General features: G+C 51.4%; 2 protein-coding genes and 1 long non-coding RNA gene across 4 annotated transcripts; 2 read left to right on the top strand and 1 right to left on the bottom strand.

Annotated features, from left to right (window-relative positions):
* Positions 1 to 3,634: 3,634 nt before the first annotated feature.
* On the bottom strand, positions 3,635 to 8,348 carry Rpusd2 (RNA pseudouridine synthase domain containing 2). The gene is made up of 3 exons (XM_048332604.1): positions 7,749 to 8,348; positions 5,731 to 6,027; positions 3,635 to 4,893 (listed from the first exon to the last, which is right to left on the bottom strand). The coding sequence occupies exons 1-3, from the start codon at positions 8,346 to 8,348 to the stop codon at positions 4,168 to 4,170; spliced, it is 1,623 nt and encodes a 540-aa protein (XP_048188561.1). The 3' UTR covers positions 3,635 to 4,167.
* A 241-nt stretch (positions 8,349 to 8,589) lies between these two features.
* LOC125340781 lies at positions 8,590 to 22,822 on the top strand. The gene is made up of 3 exons (XR_007208818.1): positions 8,590 to 8,722; positions 10,074 to 10,081; positions 22,813 to 22,822. It is a non-coding gene; the product is annotated as an uncharacterized LOC125340781 (long non-coding RNA).
* Positions 10,310 to 18,525, top strand: Ccdc32 (coiled-coil domain containing 32). 2 transcript variants are annotated; one of them, XM_048332605.1, is made up of 4 exons: positions 10,310 to 10,365; positions 14,035 to 14,293; positions 16,110 to 16,266; positions 17,622 to 18,525. In XM_048332605.1, the coding sequence occupies exons 2-4, from the start codon at positions 14,047 to 14,049 to the stop codon at positions 17,761 to 17,763; spliced, it is 546 nt and encodes a 181-aa protein (XP_048188562.1). In that variant the 5' UTR covers positions 10,310 to 10,365; positions 14,035 to 14,046; the 3' UTR covers positions 17,764 to 18,525. The 2 variants fall into 2 exon arrangements, with proteins under 2 accessions (XP_048188562.1, XP_048188563.1); XM_048332606.1 differs by having other exon boundaries at positions 10,347 to 10,369.
* Positions 22,823 to 23,561: the final 739 nt, after the last annotated feature.

Consider the following 23,561-nt stretch of genomic DNA (forward strand, 5'->3'; position numbering starts at 1 on the left):
GGCTGCGCATATTTTTTTCGCCTGCAGCACACGGAAGACTGGTATCCAAACACAAAGGTATTTGTAGCTGCTTGGTGAATATCAATTTATTTGTGGAGCTGAAATGGCAGTTTCTTCATTTGCGATTCACGAGTCCGTTTAGTGTCACACCAGGGTGCCTGCTTTGAGAAGTCGTTTTGTCAGATTTTTTTGCAGAGCTCCTAAGTCAAGGATTAAGATACTTGAAAGATTTAGGAGCCTCTGACCTTACCGATGCAGAAAAAGGAGGGGGAGAGCTATTCTAAGAATCTGAGATTATGCTACATTTCATTTTTTACGAAATAAAAAAAAAAGCACAGACAATTGTATATTAACTATCATGTCCTGTGTTTGAATACCGGTCTGTCCCAACTTGAATTAACCTGGCTCCTAGTTGAGAGGTTTCATTTACGATGGACTCCTAACGCAGGGTTGTTTTTTTTTTTAATACCCATCCTGATTACACAATGTCGGGTTTCACTGCAAAAAGTGAGTGGAAACGGAGGGCTCAGAATTCATTCTCTCCCAGCCCACAGCAGGCAGAACGCAGGTATTCAAGAAATGATTATGTTGGGAAATATTAAAGAGATGCTGGTGACACATGAAACCTAGGTAATGATAATATGACCTAAATGTAGATATTTGCAATAGCTAGAGGAAATAAAAAGTTCACAAGAAATGGTTACTCTAGGATCAAATGTCAAGCCCTATCGGGACAATCTGCAGCTTCCTCAGTCAGCCCCTCTGCCCTCTTCCAGCTTTGTACCCCTCTTAGATGCTTGCGGGCAGCCCTCTGGGTTTTCCCCAACACTTGCTGGGAAATAGTAAATGGCCCATGAGGGCTGCAAGGTCCCTAGAGACCCTCAAGGATGCATGGTTTTTCCAAACTTGGCCAGCCTATCTATTTTCTTTTCTGTTAATCTCCCAATCTATCAAACTGTACTTGTGTGTATATGCATATATATACACACACATATATACATGAGTAAAATGAACCAACAGCATGCTAGATTTATTAAAAGTCAAAAGAACCAGCAACATGCCTGATTATTTAAGAAGGGTGAGAAGGAACTGCCTGAATTAGTAATGGGGCGGAAATTCAAAAGCTGAGGTTGAAAGGGTTGGGGCGCCATCTACTGGAGCCCATGAAATTGTACTTTATGGTTACAATTCCCAAATTCAACCCTGTTTCTTCCTCACAGTTACTATGCTGAACTAAGGACACCAGGATCCCTGCACAAGTCTATTACTAAGTATTCCAGCTCCCTTGCTACATGAATGCATAAAACGAGTCTTCGTTCTCTGCATTCAGCTTTAGGGAGAAGACTCATTCCCTGTTGAGAATGAGGTTCTTGAGGAAGACTGTCTAGTTGTTATCCAATTGTCTTATTGTACCAGCTCTGGGGCTTGAACTCAGAGCCTTGTACTCTCACTTAGCTTTTCCACTCAAAGTTCATACACTACCACTTTACATAGCTCTGTTAGGCTTTTAAAGTAGGTAGCAGGTAAAGGAGAACGCCACACAGTATTCAGGCAGGAGAGAAAAGTTTATTACCCAACGGCTGGCCAGTGGCCGAGGTGATGCGTGGCCGGAGGGAAGGGGAGACCCCCATCCCGCCCTGCCCTGCCTTATCTAGGGCAGGGGCAGGGGGGTGTGGCCAGGTGGATTCCCACGGGACCTCAGGGAAGGGGGAGGTAACTGCCTCCAGGTCTGTCGATTATAACTATTAAAAGGCTGGACTGTAAGGTCCGCCCAGGAGGGCTCCAAGCAGACCCCCCCACCCGGTTAAGTCTCCACCCAGTTACCTGGGTGACCGGCACACCCCCACCTAGCCACACCTACTCCCAACATTTTGCTGGTTGATTAAAAGATTTCAAGGACTTTTCCATCCTATGCTGGCTGGCTTTGAACCATGATGCTCAGCCCCCTGAGCAGCCAGGATTACAGTCGTGAGCCATGGGTGCTCTCCATCAGAGCAGGACCGTCGGCAGGAACGGTGATTTTTCTCATTTGCATTTATCTTTTGCTTAGTACATTCATGTGCCATTACAGGGTGCTTGCTTTTGCTTTCTTGGCATCTTTTTCTTTTTTTTTTTTTTTGCCAGTCCTGGGGCTTGGACTCAGGGCCTGAGCACTGTCCCTGGCTTCCTTTTGCTCAAGGCTAGCACTCTGCCACTTGAGCCACAGCGCCACTTCTGACCGTTTTCTGTATATGTGGTGCTGGGGAATCGAACCCAGGGCCTCATGTATACAAGGCAAGCTCTCTTGCCACTAGGCCATATCCCCAGCCCCTTGGCATCTTTTTCTTCTGTGCCTCATCTTCCGGTTCAGAACATTTCTGACTTTTCAGTAAGGATCATTTCAGTGTGACAGCTTATACACAGGTTAACCTCACCATGCGCTCTGTAAGTTCCGGGGCACATCTCGGATGCTTGGTTAACTTGGGCGGATCATTTGCTTACCCAATAGAGCCAGAGACTAGCTTAAATGTCTGCTAAACGTCTGAGTTTTACTGAGCACCAGAGCTCAGGGATCCTGAGTTACAAATGGTCTCAGTGTAAGGGAAGCTGGCTGGCTCATGGGATGGAAACAGTATTCGCAAGAAGCTGAGAATTGTGCATTCCCCGGGCTCTTTCCATTCCTTGTACTTTAGAACTGAGCCACATTCAGGCTTCAATACTGACAGTGAGCCGCGGTCATTGCCATTAGCTGGGAGCTAATGGTCAACTAGTCCTACAATCATGTTCTTCTTAACTCAGGGCCTGGGCACCATCCTTAAGCTGTTTTGCTCAGGGCTGGTGCTCCACCACTTAAGACACAGCTCTACTTCTGACATTTTTGGTGCTTAATTGGACGTAAGGGTCTCATGGAGTTTCCTGCCCAGGCTGGCTTCACACTGTGATCCTCCGGTCTCAGTCTTCTGAGTAGCCAGGATCGCAAGCGTGAGCCACCAGTGTCCAGCTCCTCTCCCTTCTGAGTATCTCCTCTTGCCTTATCTCTAGAATATACCTTTATTTCCAGAAGGGAGAGGACAGTATGTTCTCACATTGCCCCTCTCCTGCCTCTACTCGGCAGCTTCAAGCTTACTTTTAAATGGCTCGTTTTGTGGGTACCAGCACTTCCCAGCAGAATTGTGTCCCGCCGTCAGCAGTCCCCTTGTAGTTTGGATATCTCATCATATGTGCCCCTTGAGAGAAGTCCAGCAGAGAGGAGTCTCTGCATTGTAGCGCTGAAAAGAGCGTGCACGTGGTGGGTCACTGTCCGCCATGGGGGCCCTGGGAGGAGCACGGGAGGCCCAGCCACCCTACCTGCCCTACCGCCCACACCGCTCCTGCTCGCTACCTACTCAGTGTCTGTGAGACCATGCAGGCTTAAGGTGCCTGAAAGCAAAAGCTAGGAGCTTTTTTTTTGGTTGGCCATGGGGCTTGGACTCAGGGCCTGAGCGCTGTCCCCAAGCTCTTCAGCTCAAGGCTAGCGCTCTACCACTTGAACCACAGGGCCACTTCTGGCTTTCTGGTGGTTCACTGCAAGTAAAAGTCTCATGGACTTTCCTGCCTGGGCTGGCTTTGAACTGTGATCCTCAAATCTCATGCTCCTGAGTAGCTAGGATTACAGGCTTAAGGCACCGGTGCCAGGCTAATGGCTCTTGAGTGCTCCAAAATAAGAAAAGAGAGAGAAGCCCTGAGGTCATGTGCCAGTACCAACACCTACATGTGCCTGCACACACACACAAAGCCAAAATACCTAGAAGATTTGTGGAAACCCCAATTCTACTCAGGAAGTAGAAGTCAGAATGATGGCGGTTCAAGGCCAACTGGGGCAAAAGGCTAGAGAGAACCCCATTTAACACACAAGCTGGGTTGGTGATACACGTGCTCCTTTTTAGGCTTCTCTCATAGCTGGGAAGACAGCTGCACACTGTTACACCCAGCTACTGCACAAACACATACACATTTGAAAATGAGATACAGAAGTGGTACAAAAGGGATATATTTAAAAAAAACAAAAAAAATCGCAGATTCTAGGTGGAAGAGGAAGGCAAGTTTGAGGACTTCTTCAGAGCCCAGCCTCACTCACAGAAACCCTGAGTACCGGCCTGGAGTCAGCGCCTGCCCCAAAGCCCCTGGCGCAACCCGAGCAGCAAATGCTCAGTCTCCTCGCCAGTCGTCCTGTGCCCAGGGTGGCATGGGTGAAACATACTCGAAGTCCGGCCCTTTATAGCGGAGGGCGTGCAGGAACATCACAAGATCTTGGGGCAATGGATCCTGTCGCACCATCCGGCACTCCGCACACAGTGAGTCTGTCTCTTTATTCAGATCACCTGTTTCTGATGCCTTCCCCGGTGGGTCTAGATCTAACGCAGGGGCTGCCTCAACGACTCCATCTACCTTCTGGGCAGCTGTAGCCATCTCTTCTGGGTGGTCCTGGGCCAGCACTGAGGTGGGGGCTATAGAGTCTGAGGGTCCTGCAGACAGATCACCCTCACAGAGATCTAGCACTTCCAGGCTCTGTTTGGCTTGGTGCTCTGCAACCAGGTCCCGGAGCAGCTCCTCATCCGTCTTGGGAATGTGGCCTCCTCGGCCTCGGGAGGGACCCCAGGCAGACGAGTTGTAAATGGGGTCATTGAGAATGGGGTGGCCCAGGAACTGGAGGTGGACGCGGATCTGGTGGGTCCGGCCTGTGAGAGGCCGGCACCTTACCACACTTGAGTGTCCATTGTAGCTCAGCCTCTGGAACACGGTCTCACAGGGCTTGCCCTGGGGGTCTACACGGCACACGCCCACCTTGTAGGACACCACCAAGATCGGTTCCCGGCAAGTCACCTCCTCAGCGGCAAACTCTCCTTCCACTCGGCACACATATTCCTTCTCCAGCTGCACAAAGAGGGCGAGAGCCAGCACAGAGCTTCAACTCATGAGATCCGAACAACATCAACCACAGAGAAGACTCAAATCTACAGCCCCCTCTTGAAGTTTTGTGATCCCACTAACTCACCTAGAAAACGTGAGATGGTTAAACCAGTTACCTCATAGGACTGTGCTAACAGCATTCGGTAAATTTGGCTCTACTGTGTTTGGTTCTAAGTCTGGCTACACTCCATAAGTCTCGAGACCAAATTCACTACCAGGAAGTTCTTCTAATATAAGCCAACTTTATCCAGAATCTTCCCACCTAACAGTCTCTCCTCAAAAATTTAAAAACCTTTGTCAGCCTGCCAGCAAAAAAACAGCAAACAACCAAATGAAGCAATCGATGCCACCTCTAATTTTTTTTTCCCCTACCATACTTGGTGTGAAGTCAGAATTTCAAGCTTGTTAGGTGGGTACTCTAAGATCCAGCAATGCCTCCAGCCTGCTTTTACAATGGATTTTGAGAAAGGGTCTCCCTTCTTGCCTAGGCTCTCTCACTTGGATCGCGATCCACCTACTTTGTGATTCCCATTGTAGCTCGAATGAGGAGTGCCTGCCACCATAGCCAGCCACTGGCTGAGCAGAGGACTAGCATGTATGTCCAGGCTGGCCTCCAACTGTGATCCTCTAGATCTCAAGGAACTAGGATTTCATGCATGAGCCACCAGCAACTGGCTCTGAAGATCTTTTGAAACATACAAGATAACCTGTCTTTGGCACTTTAGGTGTCTATCTTCATGAAAGTAGAACGCCTGTGCAGAGCCCCGGAAGTGGCATGTAGAGGACAAAATCCTGGCTCACCTGCCGGTCCCGAACCTGCTCATGAATCCTCTCAGAGACAACGGCCGTCTTGGCGAACATGAGCACACCTGAGGTAAGGCGGTCGAGCCGGTGCAGTGGGCGCAGCTCCTTCAGCTGGTGCTCCTTGCCTAGGATGAAGATGACCGTGTTGTGTCGGAAGCGGCCACAGGGGTGAACAGGAATGGAGGAAGGCTTGTCTACAACCACCACATCCTCGTTCTCAGCTAGCAGGCGAATAGGCTCTGCCGTGACCGGTGGCTCATGCCTGTGCACTGTGTTCCGCAAGAAATCATTGTCCTACCAAACACACAGGTAACCAGTCAGCCAGGGGGTTCACCACAGTCTGTGACAGTCCAGCCACCCCCAGGGTCCCAGCTCCTTAGTGACTGACAGAAGGGTCAGAGTACCTCCTTAAGTACAAATAGCCATGTCGGTGTGATCTCAGTTTATAAATATACACATACACACACACACACACACACACACACACACACAGAGGCAGGTAACAGTCTTTCAAAAAGCACACAACAGTAATAATTATCTTTGGGTGGTGAGATTATGGATTTGGGGGGGGGTAGTTACTAAGTTGTATAACTCCTACAATGTAGTCTTTTTTTTTTTTTTTTGGCCAGTCCTGGGGCTTTGGACTCAGGGCCTGAGCACTGTCCCTGGCTTCTTTTTGCTCAAGGCTAGCACTCTGCCACTTGAGCCACAGCGCCACTTCTGGCCATTTTCTGTATATGTGGTGCTGGGGAATCAAACCCAGGGCTTCATGTATGCAAGGCAAGCACTCTTTGCCACTAGGCCATATCCCCAACCCCTGTAGTCATATTTTTTAAATACAGCCTGAAGGCATGGCTCAAGTGGTAGAAGCCAGCCAAGCAATGTGAGCAAGTGGGAGGCTCTGAGTTCCCTGTATCTGTAAAAAAGAGGAGGGAAAAAAAAAGTGAATTCTGGGAGGAAAAGCCTCCACAATTCAGCACTCAAACTTTGAAACCACACCACCAAGCATTAAGTCCAGAGGTCTAAGTTCTACGTCATGATCAGCCACAAGCTCACTACATGCTCTTGGGCAAGTCACTTAACTTGTCTGGGCTTCAGTTTCCTTATCTGTAAAAGGAGGGATAGACCAGACCAATGTTTTTCAAAACCAAGATGAGAAAGGAGATCCTCAAATGCTGAAACAACTTCCTCTCTCCACTGGTACTGGAGTGTACTGACAGAGGTGTCTGACACCTCTCAGATGTGGTGGAATTTTAAAAGGGTCAAGCCAGATGCTAGGGGCTCACACCTGTAATTCTAGCTATTCAAAAGACTGAGATCTGAGGACTGCAGGCAAATCAAGAAGGGGTCAAAGCACTTGGCCAGGCAATACTAATCTCTACCCCTGACATTTCAAAACTCTTAGTACCTATTAGGCTGTAAGACAAACAGCTTAAGTAATCACTACAAGAACACAAGCTTTGGAAGAGGCACTGGTGCCTCATCTGCGAGGTTCACCTTCCTTTAATTTCCTCGTAAGTTAAAATGGACTTGGTGACACCTGCCCCACAAGGCTGTCACTTAGAATTAAACATCCAAGTTTAATAAAACGCTTCCCAGTGTACCTGATCACAGGAAGAACTCACAAATGACAGCCCCTACCACGGAGACCTATGATGCCAGATAGAAACTGAACGATGTCCTTGTCACAAGACAGTGTATACAAGGGACTGGAGAATTTCCATTTCTGTCACTTGGAAACCAAGAAGCTGCCTCGATGGGACGGCCTAACAGGTTGACCTGGGACGCCCACACGAGCTGTCTGCTCACCGAGATGGGGGGCGAGGGGCAGTTTACTCAAGGTTGAAGGTGAAAACGAGAACGCTTCTCAATACCAAAACTGAAATCCCTATGACTAGCATAAAGTCGGGGGCAGGAGGGAGATGGAGATACACACACACACACACACACACACACACACACACACACACACACTTTTCCTTGGTGGCTTGGGCTTCTGTCCCAAGGAACTCCACCTTGAGCACGATGTCCAGGTCCCGTACTGGCTCCTCGTTGAGGTGCAGGCGGCCCGCCCGGATGGCGGCTTCGTAGTAGGCCAGCGGCTGGGCTCGGAACTCGGTGCTGAAGACGTGCTGCAGGCTGCGGCCCACCCAGCGGCCTTTACAGTAGGTCCGGAAGTCAAAGTAGTAGGGCCGCACCTTGCGCAGGCCGCCCTCGAAGTAGTAGCTGGTCTCGGCGAAGTGCTCGTCGCCAAAGCTGACCCCCGTCCGCCGCTTCTTCGGGGGCGGCACCACGCGCTCCCCAGCACCGCCCCGCCGCTTCTTGCGCTTGCCGGGGTCGGCGGCCGGGGTCGGGGCCGGGGCCGGAGCCCGCTCGGCCAGGTCCCGGGCCGGCTGCGCCACCTCACCCGCCGGCTCCCGGTCCCCCGCGTCGCAGCCCGCCACTCCGTTGTGCTGAGCTACAGTCCGCAGCCCGTCGACGGCCTCCGCTCCCGGGGACAGCGTTCCCGCCATCGGCTTCCCACCCGCGCTCCGCGTCCAGGAAAAGCTGAGGATCGGCGGGCGCCACCGCCACGGCACCGGAATCCCCAGCCAGGAGCGCAGACCCGGCCGCATCACTGCGCAGGCGCGCCACAGCAGCTCCGGAGTCGCGGCCTGATGGCGTCACCCGACAGCAGCCAATCAGCGAGGCGCAACGCCGTGGCGGGAATCTGCGGGGAACCTGAATGAGGACGCCCTTTGGAGTTCAATGAGTTGGATCAACGACTGCCACTGAAAGTGACAAGGCCCCTTCGAGAAGGGAGAACCGACGCTATTTCATTAAAGAAATCTTTAGGACGCTTCTGTGTCAAAGACACCGCCGGAGACGGTCGTATACATTCCACATAGACATGCCGAGAGTTCTTTGGGTCTGAAGAAAAATGCTTGAGCAGGCACTGGGGGCTCCCTGTAATCCTAACTACTCGGGAGGCGGAGATCTGAGGATCGAAGTTCAGAGCCAGCCCGGGCAGGAAACCTTGAGAGACCCCCATCTCCAATCAACCAGCCAAAAGCTGGCAGTGGGGCTGTGGCTCAAGAGGTAGAGCGCTAAGCCTTGGTGGGGGGGGGGGGGGGGGAGAAGCTCACGAACATTGCCCAGACCCTGAGTTTAAAAATATAGAAAGAAAAGAGAGAAAAAAGGAAAATGCAAAAAAAAAAAAAAAAACATCTATTTAAAACTAAACACAAAAAATCCAATCCGAATGAAAATTACTAATATTTGCAGAAAATAAAAATTACGTTATGTATTTCACATAATTATTTTTTTGTCATGCTGCAGTTCCCAGGGCATCAAGCTCTCTACCACTGAGCTACACACCCCAGTCCCGTTGTTTACGTTCACTTATTAATTGATTGTACATTGCTAAGCAGGGCTCTTGAACTATGCTCCCAGGGCCTATTGTATACTTAAAAGAACGGTATGTCCAGCACTGACGGCTCACTCCTGATGGCACTGGGTCTTAAACTCAGGACTTAGCTTTGCTTTTACCTTCCTTAGCTTTTTTATTCAATGTTAGCATCCTACACTTGAGCCACAGCTCCACTTACAGTTTTTTGGTTAACTGGAGATAAGAGCCTCATGGACTTTCCTGCTTGGGCTGGCTTCGACCCTCAAAACTAGGGATCTTATCCTTCTGAGAACCAGGATTACAGGCATAAACCATAACTGCGATGATTGCCCCAAGCTTGTTTTTTTTTTTTTCAGCACAAGTTTCTCAGTATACTACAGATGAACAAAAGCATTAGAGTGATTTGATTAGAGGGCTTTGCAAATGGATGTTGGCACTACCAAGGCCCAGGTGTGTGTGCCTGATATCCTTGATGTAAACTTAAGATAAACCATCTGTATTGCAGTCATTTTTGTTCCAACCATAATGTAAGACTCCCTTTTTCCTGCCCTAAGTCGCATGTTGCCAATGAGGAGCTTGCTCCTGTCCTCGTTCTCTGAAATCCTGGATCTGTGTCTGCCTCTTTCTTCACTCTCACAGTACCACGGATTCTTATACATTGGGACCAGCTGGTCCCAGAACAAAGTTAAGAGAATTAAATTAATATATATGATATATATGTATATAGATATAGATAGATAGATATATATAGAGAGAGAGAGGAAAAAAACAAGCCAAACCTTGAGCCCGGCGCTGGTGGCTCAGGCCTGCAAGCCTCACTGCTCAGAAGGCGAAGACCTGAGGATGGCATTGGAAGCCAGAGGCCGCCTGACGCCACAGGATATGAGGAGCAGCGCCCAAGCTCGGGGTTCGAGGCCCAGGACCAGCAAAAAAGAAGAATGGAATAAAGAAGAACCAAAGGTCCTCCACCCTGGACCAGCAGGCTAAGGGCTGGAACCAACCCCCTCCCGTGGGAGAGGAAGGCGTTTCCCCGGCAACCGCAGCCCCACCCCTGCCCCTCCCCCGCCGCGGCGCGCGTCCGCCTCCGGGTTGGCCAATCAGCGCGCGGCGCGTCACGTGGCCGCGCCGTCATTGGAGGGCTCCCGGCTCCGTCATCCGGCGACACCGCCCCTCCGGCCGCTTCCGGACGGCCCGGTCCGGACGTGAGCGGAGCGTTGGCGGGCGGCGCGCGGGCGGCCGTGGCGGTAGGTGAGCGGGGCCCGGGGAGCCCCGCGTTTCGCAGTCTTCCTCTAGACTGACCCCAGAGGACCACCGACCCCGTCAGGGACCGGACTCGCCCCGCCTCGCCGGCCCCCGCGTCCGGACGCGCGCGTCCGTCCGGGACGCCCTGGTGGTGGTGGGGGGGGGGGGGGCGGGCGTGTTCGGAAGGCTCGGGGTTCGGGTCCGCGGGGGCCCGGGGAGGCCGCGACGTGAGCCGCCCTCCGGCTTGGGCGCCTCCTCGCCCTGGCTGACCTCGGGTCGCCCCTGGATCTCCGAGGGCGCGCCCTCCCTGGGCAGTCCTCCTGGTTTCTAGCTCCCTTCCGGAAAGCAGGGGTCGCCCTGTCAGGCGGCTCCGACAGCCCCCCGGGGAGTGCGGGTCGCCCTCCCCACCCGCCCCTGCTTGGGCTGCTTTCAGTATGTCTCCCAAACAAGCAGAGTCCCAGTACCGAGTCATCTTGAGCAAGCTACAATCTGAGCCTCGGTGTCTCCTCCTCTTTTTCTTTTGAGGGAGGGTCCTATTGTGTAGTCTAGGCCGGTGTTGACTCGCCCTTTTGCGTGCTGCGATTACAGGCATGCATCACCGGGCTCAGCTTCTTCATTTGTATTTTTATTCCTTATTTTTGTCACTCATGGGGCTTGAACTCAGAGCCTGGGCGCTGTTCTGCCACTTCTAGCCTTCTGGTGGTGGTTACTTGGAGATGAGAGTCTCACAACTGGGCCCCGGAATGTACTTAAGAGGTCGAGTTCTTGCCTAGCCTGCATGAAGCCCTGGGCTCAGTACCTCAGTACCACATAAACAGAAAGAGCTGAATGTGGCACTGTGGCTCAAGTGGTAGAGGGCTAGCTTTGATCAAAAGCAGCTCAGGAACAGTGCCCAGGCTCTGAGTTCATGCCCTGGGACTGGCAAATAAGAAACAAAAGGGTCTCAACTTATCTGCTCAGGCTGGCTTTGAACCGTCTTCCTCAGGCCTAAGTCTCCTGAGTAGCCAAGATTACAGGCGTGAGCCACTGGCACCTAGCTCTTCATCTCTAAATTGATGAAAAGACCTACCTATCTATAGCTAAGCCCTGTCGGCTCGCACCTGTAATTGTAGCTGCTCAGGAAGGTGAGATCTCAGAATCTGGAGTTTGAAGCCATCCTAGGTAGGAAGGTTGGTGAGACTCTTATCTCCGGTTAACAAGCAAAAATCTAGAAGCAGAAGCCTGGTTCAAGTGGTAGGTCACTAGCCTTGAGCAAATAAAGCCAAGCAAGAGCACGCAGAATCCCTAAGTTCAAGCCTCAGTAAGCATGCATATGCATGCACACGCGCGCGTGCACGCACATACACGTCACGAGATAAAAGCCCAGCTGATACACACAGTGAGCTCTAACACATTACACTCTGGCAGACACATTTTACCAAGAAGTATACTCGCACAACCTTCCAGTGCATGGGACTGTACAAGGTCTGCTGTGTGTGTTCAGAGTTTAATTGGGTAAGAGTGGTTGCATTTTAAAAATCTTTAGAGAAAAATTCAGCTAGTTGTACATACTTAGCTATATTCTAGATCTTTTTTTTTTTTTCTTGGCCAGTCCTGGGCCTTGGACTCAGGGCCTGAGCACTGTCCCTGGCTTCTTTTTTGCTCAAGGCTAGCACTCTGCCACTTGAGCCACAGCGCCACTTCTGGCCATTTTCTGTATATGTGGTGCTGAGGAATCGAACCCAGGGCCTCATGTATACGAGGCAAGCACTCTTGCCACTAGGCCATATTCCCAGCCCCATATTCTACATCTTGTTGGGGTGTTTTTTGCCTTTTATAATAACACAAGGCGTCTAGAGGGAAGGAGAAAGGGAGCATACTTTGAACTAAAAGAGCTAACAGTTACATTTTCACATTTTACAGTATAAAAGAAAACTGTCCTTTTGTTGGCCTGCCCCTCCTCATCCTCCAGAACTCTTTCCTTGATAAGAAAGAGAAGCAGGCCTTCCTTGTCAACAAAGTTACAGCATGGTGAGGTACAACGTCATGTTAGACCCATGTAAAGAGGCCTCCCCTGATGTATGTCTAGTGAAGTGGTTCCTGCTTGAGTGGGCACTGTCACGAGACAGGCAGGATGACAGAAAGGAGAAGGCCAAGTGGACCTTCTGAGTCTCTTTCCTTAGTGGAATACAGCTGTGATTATGGCAGTCCGGCTCTGAGCCTGCCCTTCCATCCTCTTCTGTGCACAGTCCTTCATATTCTCTTTGTGTGTCCCAACCAACAAAAGCTGGGCATGGTGGTGCGGGTGCCCACGTCTCCTAGCTGCTAGGCAGGAAGCACAAACAGGAGGATCACAGTCCAGGGCAGCCCGGGCACAAACGTAAGAGACCTCATGCAAAAAATGACGAAAGCAAAAGGGGCTGGAGGTACGGCTCAGGTGGTAGAGCATCTGCCTAGCAAGCATGAGAACAATTTCCTGAATTATTCAAACTCCAGGAACCCTCCCCCCACCACACACATGGGAGTAAAAACACACCTGAGCACATTGTTCATCTGCAGGCCATTGCAATCCTGAAAAATGATTGTGTTAAAATATACACAATGATGCTTGGGAACGTGGCTTAGTGGCAGAGTGCTTGCCTAGCACGCATGAAGCCCTGGGTTCCATTCCTCAGCACCACATATACAGAAAAAGCCAGAAGTGGTGCTGTGGCTCAAGTGGTAGAGTGCTAACCTTGAGCAAAAGAAGCTCAGAGACAGTGCTCACGACCTTAGTTCAAGTCCCAGGACTGGGAAAAAAAATACAAGATATAGCCAGGCACCAGAGGATCAGGGTTCAAAGCCAACCCAGGCAGGAAAGTGTGGGACTCCTCTCCAATTAATCACAGAAAAAGCAGGAAGTGGTACTGTGGGGGAAAAAAGTACAAGATGTAAGATTTTACCTTATCAACCATTTTGTGTGCACTGTCCAGTAGCACATTATCCTGTAACTAGAACCATCTATCCTCAGATCTTCATCTTCCTAAATGGAAACTCTGTATCCATTAAACAGTAGCTCTCCTGTGCTTCCTCCCTGCCAAGTGGCATCCCATGTTCTGGGGACCCCAGGGAGCTTAGAAAGCCTATTCCTACAAGGTTTATATTTTTTTTCTGCACTTGTACAGATTGCACATACAAAGACCAACTTCATTATGAGAACCACAGCAGTGCAGAGCCAGGAGCCCAGCCTTCAATGCTCCCCCGGAACATGAGACACGAGTCCCACTTCATTTAGAAAAAGCTTGAATTTAGGATTGAACTCAGAGCTCAAGGCCTAGGCTCTCTCTCTGTGAGCTTTTTTTTTTTTTTCCCAGTTCACATCCTAGAGCTTGAGCACAGAGTCTGGGCGCTGTCCCTCAGCCTTTGTGCCCAAAGCTAGTGCTCTACCACTTGAGCCACAGCTGCACTTGTGGCTTATTATGTATTTTCCTGCCCCCACTGGCTTTGAACCATGATCCTCAGATCTCAGCCTCCTGAGTAGCTAGGATTACAGGCATGATCCAGTTCAGAAGATTTGTTTTTTTAAGTTTTGTTAAAAGAAACTTATTAAAAGCCTGTTTCCTTTTTTCAGTGGATAAACTAACAGGAGTAGCACACACGTAATCTCGTGTCCTCAAAGCTGGCCCTTACTGACTTGAACTTGTGTTTTCCAGCTCGGATTCCAAATGAAAATGTTTGAAAACGTAGACTCTCCTGCAGCCCCAAGATCTGGCAGGGATCTCTGGGCGGAGATCTGCTCCTGTCTGCCGGACCCCGCTCAGGACGATGAGGCCGCCAATGCCTTCTCTGACTCCTTTGTGGATTCCTGCCCTACAGGCGAAGAATGGAGGCAGACGTCAGGCTTTGAAGCCCAGCCAGCCGTAAAGCCCTGGGCTCCCTTGCAGGATTCAGAAGTGTATTTAGCATCTCTAGGTAAGTGAGGTAGCTTGCATTCTCGTTTTTATTTTATTTCCTCCTCTCCTTCTTTTTGGTGTACTAGAATTCAGGGGTCTCAACTGCTAGGCAGACAACCCACCATTTGAACTGCACCCCCAGTCCACTCACTGTTTTGTTTTGTTTTGCTTTGTTAAGTGAGAAGCTAGTGGGGAGCCGGTGTCCCACACCTGTAATCCTAGCTGCTCGGGAGACTGAGATCTGAATTTAGAGATTCAGAGCCAGCCTTGGGTAGCAAAGTCCTTGAGACTCTCACCTCCAGTAACCAGGAAAATGCCAGAAGTGGAGCTGTGGTTCCAGTGGTAGAGTCCTTGCCTTGAGCAAAAGAGCTCAGAGACAGCGCCCAGGCCCTGAGTTCACTCCCCAGGACTGGTACTTATACGTGCGTGTACACACACATACGTACACACACACACACACACAGCTAGGTGTCCATGACTCAAGACATGTAACCCTAGATACTTAAAGGTCTCCTCCAGTCGATTTCAGTGTCTGAGGTAGCATAGGTTGCTCGTCACGTTCTCTGATTCTTTCTCATGGGGCTTGGAAAGCACTTCATGTTGCTGTCACAGGAAAAAGCATTGACCCCTCAGAGACATTGGTCTCAAGGACTTGAAAAAAAGATGATAGTATACACATGTCAAGCCAGGAAAAACAGCATTCCTCAGAGGGATACCCGCTGGGCGTCTGCGATTTCAAAGGAAACACGCCGTTCATTTATTTATGAGAACCTATGGCTTTTCCTTCTTCTGGGACTAAACCTTTATCCCATACAACACAGCGTGTTTTGAAGGGGGAAAAAAAAGTATGTTCAATCTCCTTTTGTTTGCCCTTAAAAAAATGGGCCCCTGGGGCTGGGGATATGGCCTAGTGGCTAGAGTGCCGGCCTCATATTCATGAGGCCTTGGGTTCGATTCCCCAGCACCACATATACAGAAAACGGCCAGAAGGGGCGCTGTGGCTCAAGTGGCAGAGTGCTAGCCTTGAGCAAAAAGAAGCCAGGGACAGTGCTCAGGCCCTGAGTCCAAGCCCCAGGACTGGCCAAAAAAAATGGGCTCCTGTCTGGACACCAGTGACCCACACCTGTAATCTTAGCTACTTAGGAAGCTGAGATCTGAGGATTGCAGTTCAAAGCCAGCCCAGGCAAGATAGTCTGCAGAATCTTATCTCCAATAAACTATCAAAAAGCCAGAAGTGGAGCTTTGGCTCATGTGGCAGAGTGCTAGCGTTGAGCAAAAGTGCTCAGGCACAATGCCCAGGCCCTGAGTTCAAGCCCCAGCACCCAAAAAAAAAAAGGGTTGGGTCTTTTAAGACTGTGGTGTGGCTCAAGTAGTAAAATACTTGCCTACCAAGCACAAAACCCCAAGTTCAAATCCCAATACCACACACACAAAAAATCTGGCAGGGCAATGTGGATGTACCCAGCAGTGAGAGAATTACTAGGTTGTTACTTTGCATCTTAGTTGTGGCAAACACTTTATTTCATACTCCCTTGCTTACTAAGCTCTCTCTCTCTCTATATATGTTTGTTTGTTTTTTTTTGTCAGGCATGGGGCTTGAACTCAGGGCCTAGGCACGGTCTCTGAGCTCTTTTGCTTAAGGCTAGCACTCTACCACTTTGAGCCACAGCGCCACTTCCAATTTTCTGGTAGTTAATTAGAGATAAACATCTCAAGACTTTCCTGCCTGGGCTGGCTTTGAACTGAGAGCCTCAGATCTTAGGCTCCTAAGTATCCAGGATTACAGGTGTGAGCCACCAGCACCCAGTACTAAGCTCTCTTTCTGTTTCTGCTAGAGAAGAAATTGAGAAGAATCAAAGGCTTGAATGAAGAAGTGACTTCCAAAGACATGCTTCGAACCTTGGCCCAAGCCAAGAAGGAGTGCTGGGATCGGTTCCTCCAGGAGAAGCTAGCATCGGAATTCTTTGTGGATGGACTTGATTCTGATGAGAGGTAATTGATTCCCCCACTGGTTCCTGCTTCTCTTCTTTTCTTTCTCTTTCTTTCTTTCTTTCTTTCTTTCTTTCTTTCTTTCTTTCTTTCTTTCTTTCCTTCCTTCCTTCCTTCCTTCCTTCTTTCTTTCTTTCTCTCTTTCTTTCTTTCTCTTTCTTTCTTTCCTTCCTTCCTTCTTTTTGTTGCTTTGTGTTTCTTTTTTTGGTTTTGAACTCAGGGCTTGGGCATTGTCCCTCAGCTTTTCTGCTCAAAACTAGCACTCTGTCACTTTGAGCCACAGTTCCACTTCTGGTTTTGGGGTGGTTAATTGGAAGTGAGCGTCTCATGGACTTTGCTGCCTGCTCTGGCTTCAAACCACCATCCTCCATTCTCATCCTCCTGAGTAGCTAGGACTATAGGTGTGAGCCACAGGCACCAGGCTTGTTTTAGTGTATTTCCAAGATTTAAGACCCTTAGGATGGGGTGGGGGTGGGCCACAAATCTGCCAATCACCCTTTCCCACTCTGCACCGGCAAGCAAAAAGAACCATTCCTGGGGCTGGGGATATAGCCTAGTGGCAAGAGTGCCTGCCTCGGATACACGAGGCCCTAGGTTCGATTCCCCAGCACCACATATACAGAAAACGGCCAGAAGCAGTGCTGTGGCTCAAGTGGCAGAGTGCTAGCCTTGAGCGGGAAGAAGCCAGGGACAGTGCTCAGGCCCTGAGTCCAAGGCCCAGGACTGGCCAAAAAAAAAAAAAAAAGAACCATTCCCCGGTGGGAATGTTTGGTGCTTAGATGCTTCTGTTTTGGGGACTTGCTGTGGGAACAATAACCCTCCCACAAACACAAAACCCACTGCATTCCAATAAAGTGCTAGATAGCATTGAACCTCCAGCTTCGTTAGGTGTGAGAGATTTGAAGATGCTCAGGTTTCTGCCTTGATAATAATTTGGTATCTATTGGAGTGTTTCTTCTTGATGGTTTCTCTCCTGATCTTCAGTTGTGAGGGAGAAAAAGCCTCAGCCTCAGCTCTCCAGCTCTTCTCATCAAGCCTTCAGAGGCTCTGTGTTTGCAGGGTGCCCGCTAGGGGGTAAATTATGCCTGGGAGTTGCCAAGACACACAGCTGTCAGAAGATGCCAGGATGCCATTCTTCCCATATTAGCAGCCAGAGAAAAAAACAGTGTCGGAGAAACTGGAGGTGGGCAGGCAGGCAGGCAGGCAGGCAGGCAGGCAGGCCGGCAGGCAGGCAGGCAGGCAGGCAGGCAGGCAGGCAGGCAGGCAGGCAGGCCGGCAGGACCGGCGTGCGCCGAGCTCTCATTTAAGCAATGCACTGCGATCTGATACAGCCGCCCTCCCCTTCCGCTCTCTCCTAGCACCTTGGAACACTTCAAGAGGTGGCTGCAGCCAGATAAAGTGGCCATCAGCACCGAGGAGGTGCAGTACCTGATCCCTCCCGAGCCTCAGGTGGAGAAGCCAGCCACCATCGAAGACAGGCCAGCAGCGGCAGAGCAGTAAATCACTCACGCAGCCCGGCCGGCGCAGCCCTCTGGGGTCCAGAGGGAAGCGAGGAGAATTTGGTGGTGGCAACAGCCACAGCAAAGAGAAATCCCAGGAGGGAACGAGCTCAAACTCCCCCCCCACAAAGCAAACAGCCGCCCCTTCTCTAAGGACTTGCTCGGGGCTGGCATGGGCGCTGTCTCGATGGACGGACGGGCCCAGCGCCTCTCTCTGTGCTCCCGCTCGCCTGCCTGGGCAGGGGATGGAGGGGTGCCGGGGATCCGACCGACACCAGGGCGGATGGTGCCCGCAGACCCAGAGGCCTGGACCTAAGTTAAAGGAGCCAGATCCTCTCCTTGCCTCCTCTGGGTGCTCAGGCCTCCGTCCCAGGCCTGTCCTCTCCAAGTCCGTCGTGAGTGGGGCCGTGGGAAGCGAAATGAGCCCCCCCGAGCCCAGCCCGCGCACAGATCTCTGCCAGACGCGCAGTGAGAAGAAGAGCTCTCGGGAGCTGGGGTCTTCCCATGTCTGTTTTGTTCCCTGAGGAGAAAATGAGCGAAAGAAGTGTGAAGATGTAGGTGTTTGAATCTCTGTAGATATTTTTGCTTTCGTGCATGGCTTCACCCCCTTCCCCCTCCCCCTACCTTCCCCCTGTACCACATTAGACTTGTAACTATGGTTCCGTGTTTGACACTCCTGGCCGGTGCCACCGATCTTTCCTGGCTACAGCTGTACTTTCTTCTTGTTTATTGCATTCTTGCTCAAATAAACATTTAAAGTGCATGTTGTCTCTATAAAAACTTTCCTTTCCGATTGCTGGTGGTTCATGCCTGCCTGTAATCCTAGCTACTCGGGAGGGAAAAAAAAAAAAATCTGAGGATGGCAGGAAAGCCTATGAGACGCTTCTCTCAATTCACCATCAAAAAGCCGACTCAAGGGGCTGGGGATATAGCCTAGTGGCAAGAGTGCCTGCCTCGGTTACACGAGGCCCTAGGTTCGATTCCCCAGCACCACATATACAGAAAACGGCCAGAAGCGGCGCTGTGGCTCAAGTGGCAGAGTGCTAGCCTTGAGCGGGAAGAAGCCAGGGGCAGTGCTCAGGCCCTGAGTCCAAGGCCCAGGACTGGCCAAAAAAAAAAAAAAAAAAAGCCGACTCAAGTGGAAGAACACTAGCCTTGAGCAAAAAAGGCTCAAAGACAACACCCAGGCCCTGAGTTCAAGCCCCAGGACTGGCACACACACAGAAAGGGAAATTAGTGTTCACAGGAGGGAACCCAGTGGCTTGCTGCTGGGATCTCTCAAGTTGACTTAGAAGTTACAGCATGGTTACTCTATAAAAGATGAACCCTCATTTACCAGAATCAAATATGATGGCTCGCACCTGTAATCCTCGCGCCTCAGGAGGCTGAGATCTGAGGCGTGAGGTCAAAGCCAGCCCGGGCAGGAAAGCCCGTGAGACTCATCTTCAGTTTAACCACCAAGTAGAGCGATGTCTCCAAATAGTAGAGCACTCGCCGTCCGCACAAAAGCTCAGGGGTAGTGCCCGGCTCCCTGAGTTCAAGCCCCATCACCAACAAAAGAAAAAGAACTGCTTTAGCTCCCAGAGCTTTGTTAGTGTAGATTGAGGAGGAGCCAGGCCTCGGGGGGCTGCCTTCGCGCCCACTTCCCTTTCAGTAATCGGCCCCACTGCAGGAACAATTTTATTTACCCCAAATGCTGATCTGTTTCCGTTGACCGTAAACACTCAAACTCCAGTAAGGACTTGCTCAAAGCAGTGACATTAGTGAGGGGCCGGTGGCTCATGCCTGTCACCCTAGCTACTCAAGAAGCTGAGACCCGAGGATCTCAGTTTGGAGGCAGACTGGGCAGAAAAGTCAGAGACTCTTCAGTTAATAGTCAAAAGGCGAGAAATGGAGCTGTTGCTCAAACAGCAGAATACCAGTCTTGAGTGAAAACACTGAGGAACAGTTCCCAGGTCCTGAGTTCAAGCCCTGGTAACAACACAAAAGCAGTGAAATTTGTAAGTTCATTTTCTTTTCAGTCAGCCGTGGGACTTGAACAAAGGGCCTGGGCACTCCCTGCGCGCTCTCTTGCTCAAGGCTAAGCCACAGCACCACTTCCGGTTTTCTGGTAGTTAACTGGAGATTAGTCTCAGGGACGTTCCTGCCCTGGCTGGCTTTGAACCTCATTCCTCAGATCTCCGCCTCCTGAGGAGCTGGGATTGCAGGCGTGAGCCGCCCACCCCGGCCTCACCCTTCACTTTCTTCCTTCTTTGTATCCTCAGTGCGAGAGCACATATTTAGTGCTAAGCCACAGGACCAGCAAAGTGTAATTAGCAACAGAAGCAAAGCAGCAATGACCAGGCCATGCCCCGAGGAGGTTGGGTTGGAGCCAGAGCGATAAGCTAGCTGCCTGCCACTGTGCTTCCCGCGCCTGCGCTGGGCACCCGTGCTTGGCAAGGTCAGGGCGGGAGTGACACAGCTTCTATCTTCTAACTGCTCCAGAAATAGGCTCCGGACGTGGGCACGGCGGGTCAACAAGCCTCCCGCCAGCTGTTGCCAAGCGCGCCCCTCCCTGGCAGGCCTGGCCTCCGGAAGACGTCCTGCAGCCACTTCTGCACCCTTGGAGTGCCCCCCCCCCCCATCACCGCCCCAGCCACGGGAAACGGCTGAGACTCCCTTCAACATGCAAAGCTAGGGCTGGGAACATGGCCTGGTGGTAGCGCGCTCGCCTCGTCTACATGAAGCCCTGGGTTCGATTCCCCAGCACCACATATATAGAAAAAAGCCGGAAGTGGCGCTGTGGCTCAAGTGGCAGAGTGCTAGCCTTGAGCAAAAAGAAGCCAGGGACAGTGCTCAGGCCCTGAGTCCAAGCCCCAGGACTGAAAAAAACAAAACGAAATGCAAAGCTAGCTGGGCACCTGTGGCTGAGATCTGAGGATCTGCAGTTCAAAGCCAGTCTCTGAGCACTGGCCTTGAGCAAGAGTTCACTCTGCGTTCAGGCCCCAGGACTGGCAACGGGGGTGGGGGTGGGGGGTAGGGGGATGGAAAGCAGTGTAGGGACAGGGGCTCAGGGGCTCTGGGAATCTGGATGGAGACGTGAGCGCCCTAGGTCACTGGGAATGGGGGTGGGAGAGAGGCAAGGTTAGAGAAACTGGTCCAGAAAAACAGGAAATAAAGAGTTAAGAACACAACGCAGGAGGCTCACTCCTCTAATCCTAGCCACTCAGGAGGCTGAGATCTGAAGACGGCGGTTCAAAGCCAACCAGGGCAGGAAAGTCTGTGAGACTCTTCTCTCCAATGAAGAACCAGGAAAAAGAAAAAATCAATCACCAGAAATGGAGCTGTGGCTCCAAGTGGTAGAGCACTGGCCTTGAGCAAAAAAAGCTCCCGGACAGCACCCAGACCCTGAATTCAAGCCCCAGGACCAGCAAAGACAGAGGGAGGGAGGGAGGGAGGGAGGGAGAGAGGGAGCACTCTGAACATCTCTCTCTTCTTCCCTCCCTCGCTCCCCGAGCCCCGCATGCATTCTTCTGGGGTTCTAACTGCCTGTCCAGCTGTCTTCTCTCTCTTTTATGTTAATTACCTCCAAGAGCTTCCTCCTCGCTTGTGCTCACATTCATTATTCCTGTTATTCATGTCTTCATCCGTTTATTCAGCAAGCCGGGAACGGGAAGGAGGAAGAGGCCCCTGACACACTCAGGGTCGCACAGGCTCCTTGTTTTCTTTTCTTTTTTAACCCTTCCTTCTCTGTTCTGAGGCCCGTTTTTGACTCCAAGAAACGTGAGGCTAAGGTTTAAGGAACTTAGGATGAAGTTGGGGGTGAAGGGCCATCAAGGGCTGCTCTAGGGTAAAGGGGGGGGTGTGCATATGTGTGTGCGCGTGTGCGTGTGCATGTGTGTGTGTGTGCTTGGGTCTGGCTTCCCCCACCCCTCCCTGGTCCCCGTCCTCTCGTCCTTCTTGCTGGGGTTCTCTCACCAGCCATGCGGGGTTCTCTGGGCCTGCCTTTGTCTCCCTCACGCTTCCTGCGGCTTCGTCCTGCGTGGCTCTGGGCTGTCACTTTCTCCCGCGTTCTCTGGGCCTCCAGGAGGCTTCGCTCCCTTTGGCTCTGTCGGGAGATCCATTTTCCTGTCTGTCTGTCTGTCTGTCTGTCTGCCCCTCTTTCCAGAGATCCTGTTAGCTGCGGAAGCCCTAGCAGAATGGGGCGGGATTTTTTGTTTGTTTGTTTTGGTTTGGGGTTGTGTTTCTTTTTCTGAGAACAGAGCCTGGGACCCAATGTGTTGAATTGAGGGGGCAAAGGACGAGGGTGGCCCAGCTGTTGTCATGGTGACGGCAGGGCGGGGCCAGGCTGGGGATGAGGCGAGCCGGCGGGCTGACCTTTCCCTGGGTGCCCGGCCTGGAGCAGGAGCTAGGGGAAAACAACCCACAAGGGCTTCCTCCTGGCCTGGCCCTCTGGGTTTCTGGGCTGACGGAGGGAGGGAGGGAGGGAGGGAGGGAGGGAGGGAGGGAGGGAGGGAGGGAGGGAGGGAGGGAGGGAGGGAGGGATGGGACAAGTTGCAAGAGTGAAGAAACAATGGATTGGTCTTAACCACCAAGGAAACCACTGGAAGAGGGGAAGGAAGGAGTCAGGCATGCACAAGCACGTGCACACACGCGCGTGCACACACACACACACAGGCAGGCGTGCACCCATGCCCCAGGTCGCACCTTACACACCTACGTGGCCGGTCAGCCTGCAGCTGGGGGAGAACGAGTCCCCCCCCCCCCCCCGCCCCGGGCTTCAGATTGGCAGCACTTTTTCCATATTGCCAACGCTTTTTATTGCTCTAAGGAAAACACAGTAAAAGAAAACGAGCACAGGAGTCTGTTGAAAACATTAGCGATTGCTGGCACCTTGGTGGCTCACACCTGGAATCCGGTTATTCAGGAGGCTGAGATCTGAGGATCGTGGTTCAAAGCCAGCTCAGGCAGGAAAGTCCATGAGACTCCTAGCTCCGATTTATCACCCCCCACCCCCCAAAAAAAAGCCAGATGTAGACCGTGGCTCAAGTGGTAGAGTGCAAGCCTTGAGCAGAAAACCTCAGGGACAGTGAGTGCTCAGGCCCTGTGTTCAAGCCCCAGGACTGGCACAGAAAACAAAATCCTAGCGCTTGGGAGGCTGAGGCAGGAGGATTGTGAGTTTAGGCCATGGACTACATGATGTCAAAAAAAAAGAAAGAAAGAAAGAAAGAAAGAGGGCTGGGAATGTGGCCTAGTGGTGGAGTGTTTGCCTCCCATACAGGAAGCCCTGGGTTCAATCCCCCAGCACCACATATATAGAAACTGGCCAGAAGTAGCGCTGTGGCTCAAGTGGCAGAGTGCTAGCCTTGAGCAAAAAGAAGCCAGGGACAGTGCTCAGGCCCTGAGTCCAAGGCCCAGGACTGGCAAAAAAAAAAAAAAAAGGAAATAAGAACAACAAGCTGGGCATAGTGAACTCATTCCTGTGATACTCATAAAACAGAGATCAAGAGAGAAGTACAAGGGGCTGGGGATATAGCCTAGTGGCAAGAGTGCATGCCTCGGATACACGAGGCCCTAGGTTCGATTCCCCAGCACCACATATACAGAAAACGGCCAGAAGTGGCGCTGTGGCTCAAGTGGCAGAGTGCTAGCCTTGAGCGGGAAGAAGCCAGGGACAGTGCTCAGGCCCTGAGTCCAAGGCACAGGACTGGTCAAAAAAAAAAAAAAAGAGAGAAGTACAAGGTACAGGCCAAAAGTTCATCGTACCCCATCTCAACTCATACAAGCTGGTCACAGTGACGCCTGCCTATCATCCCAGGT

The sequence above is a fragment of the Perognathus longimembris genome, chromosome 23 (genome assembly GCF_023159225.1).
Source record: "Perognathus longimembris pacificus isolate PPM17 chromosome 23, ASM2315922v1, whole genome shotgun sequence".
NCBI lineage: Eukaryota > Metazoa > Chordata > Mammalia > Rodentia > Heteromyidae > Perognathus > Perognathus longimembris.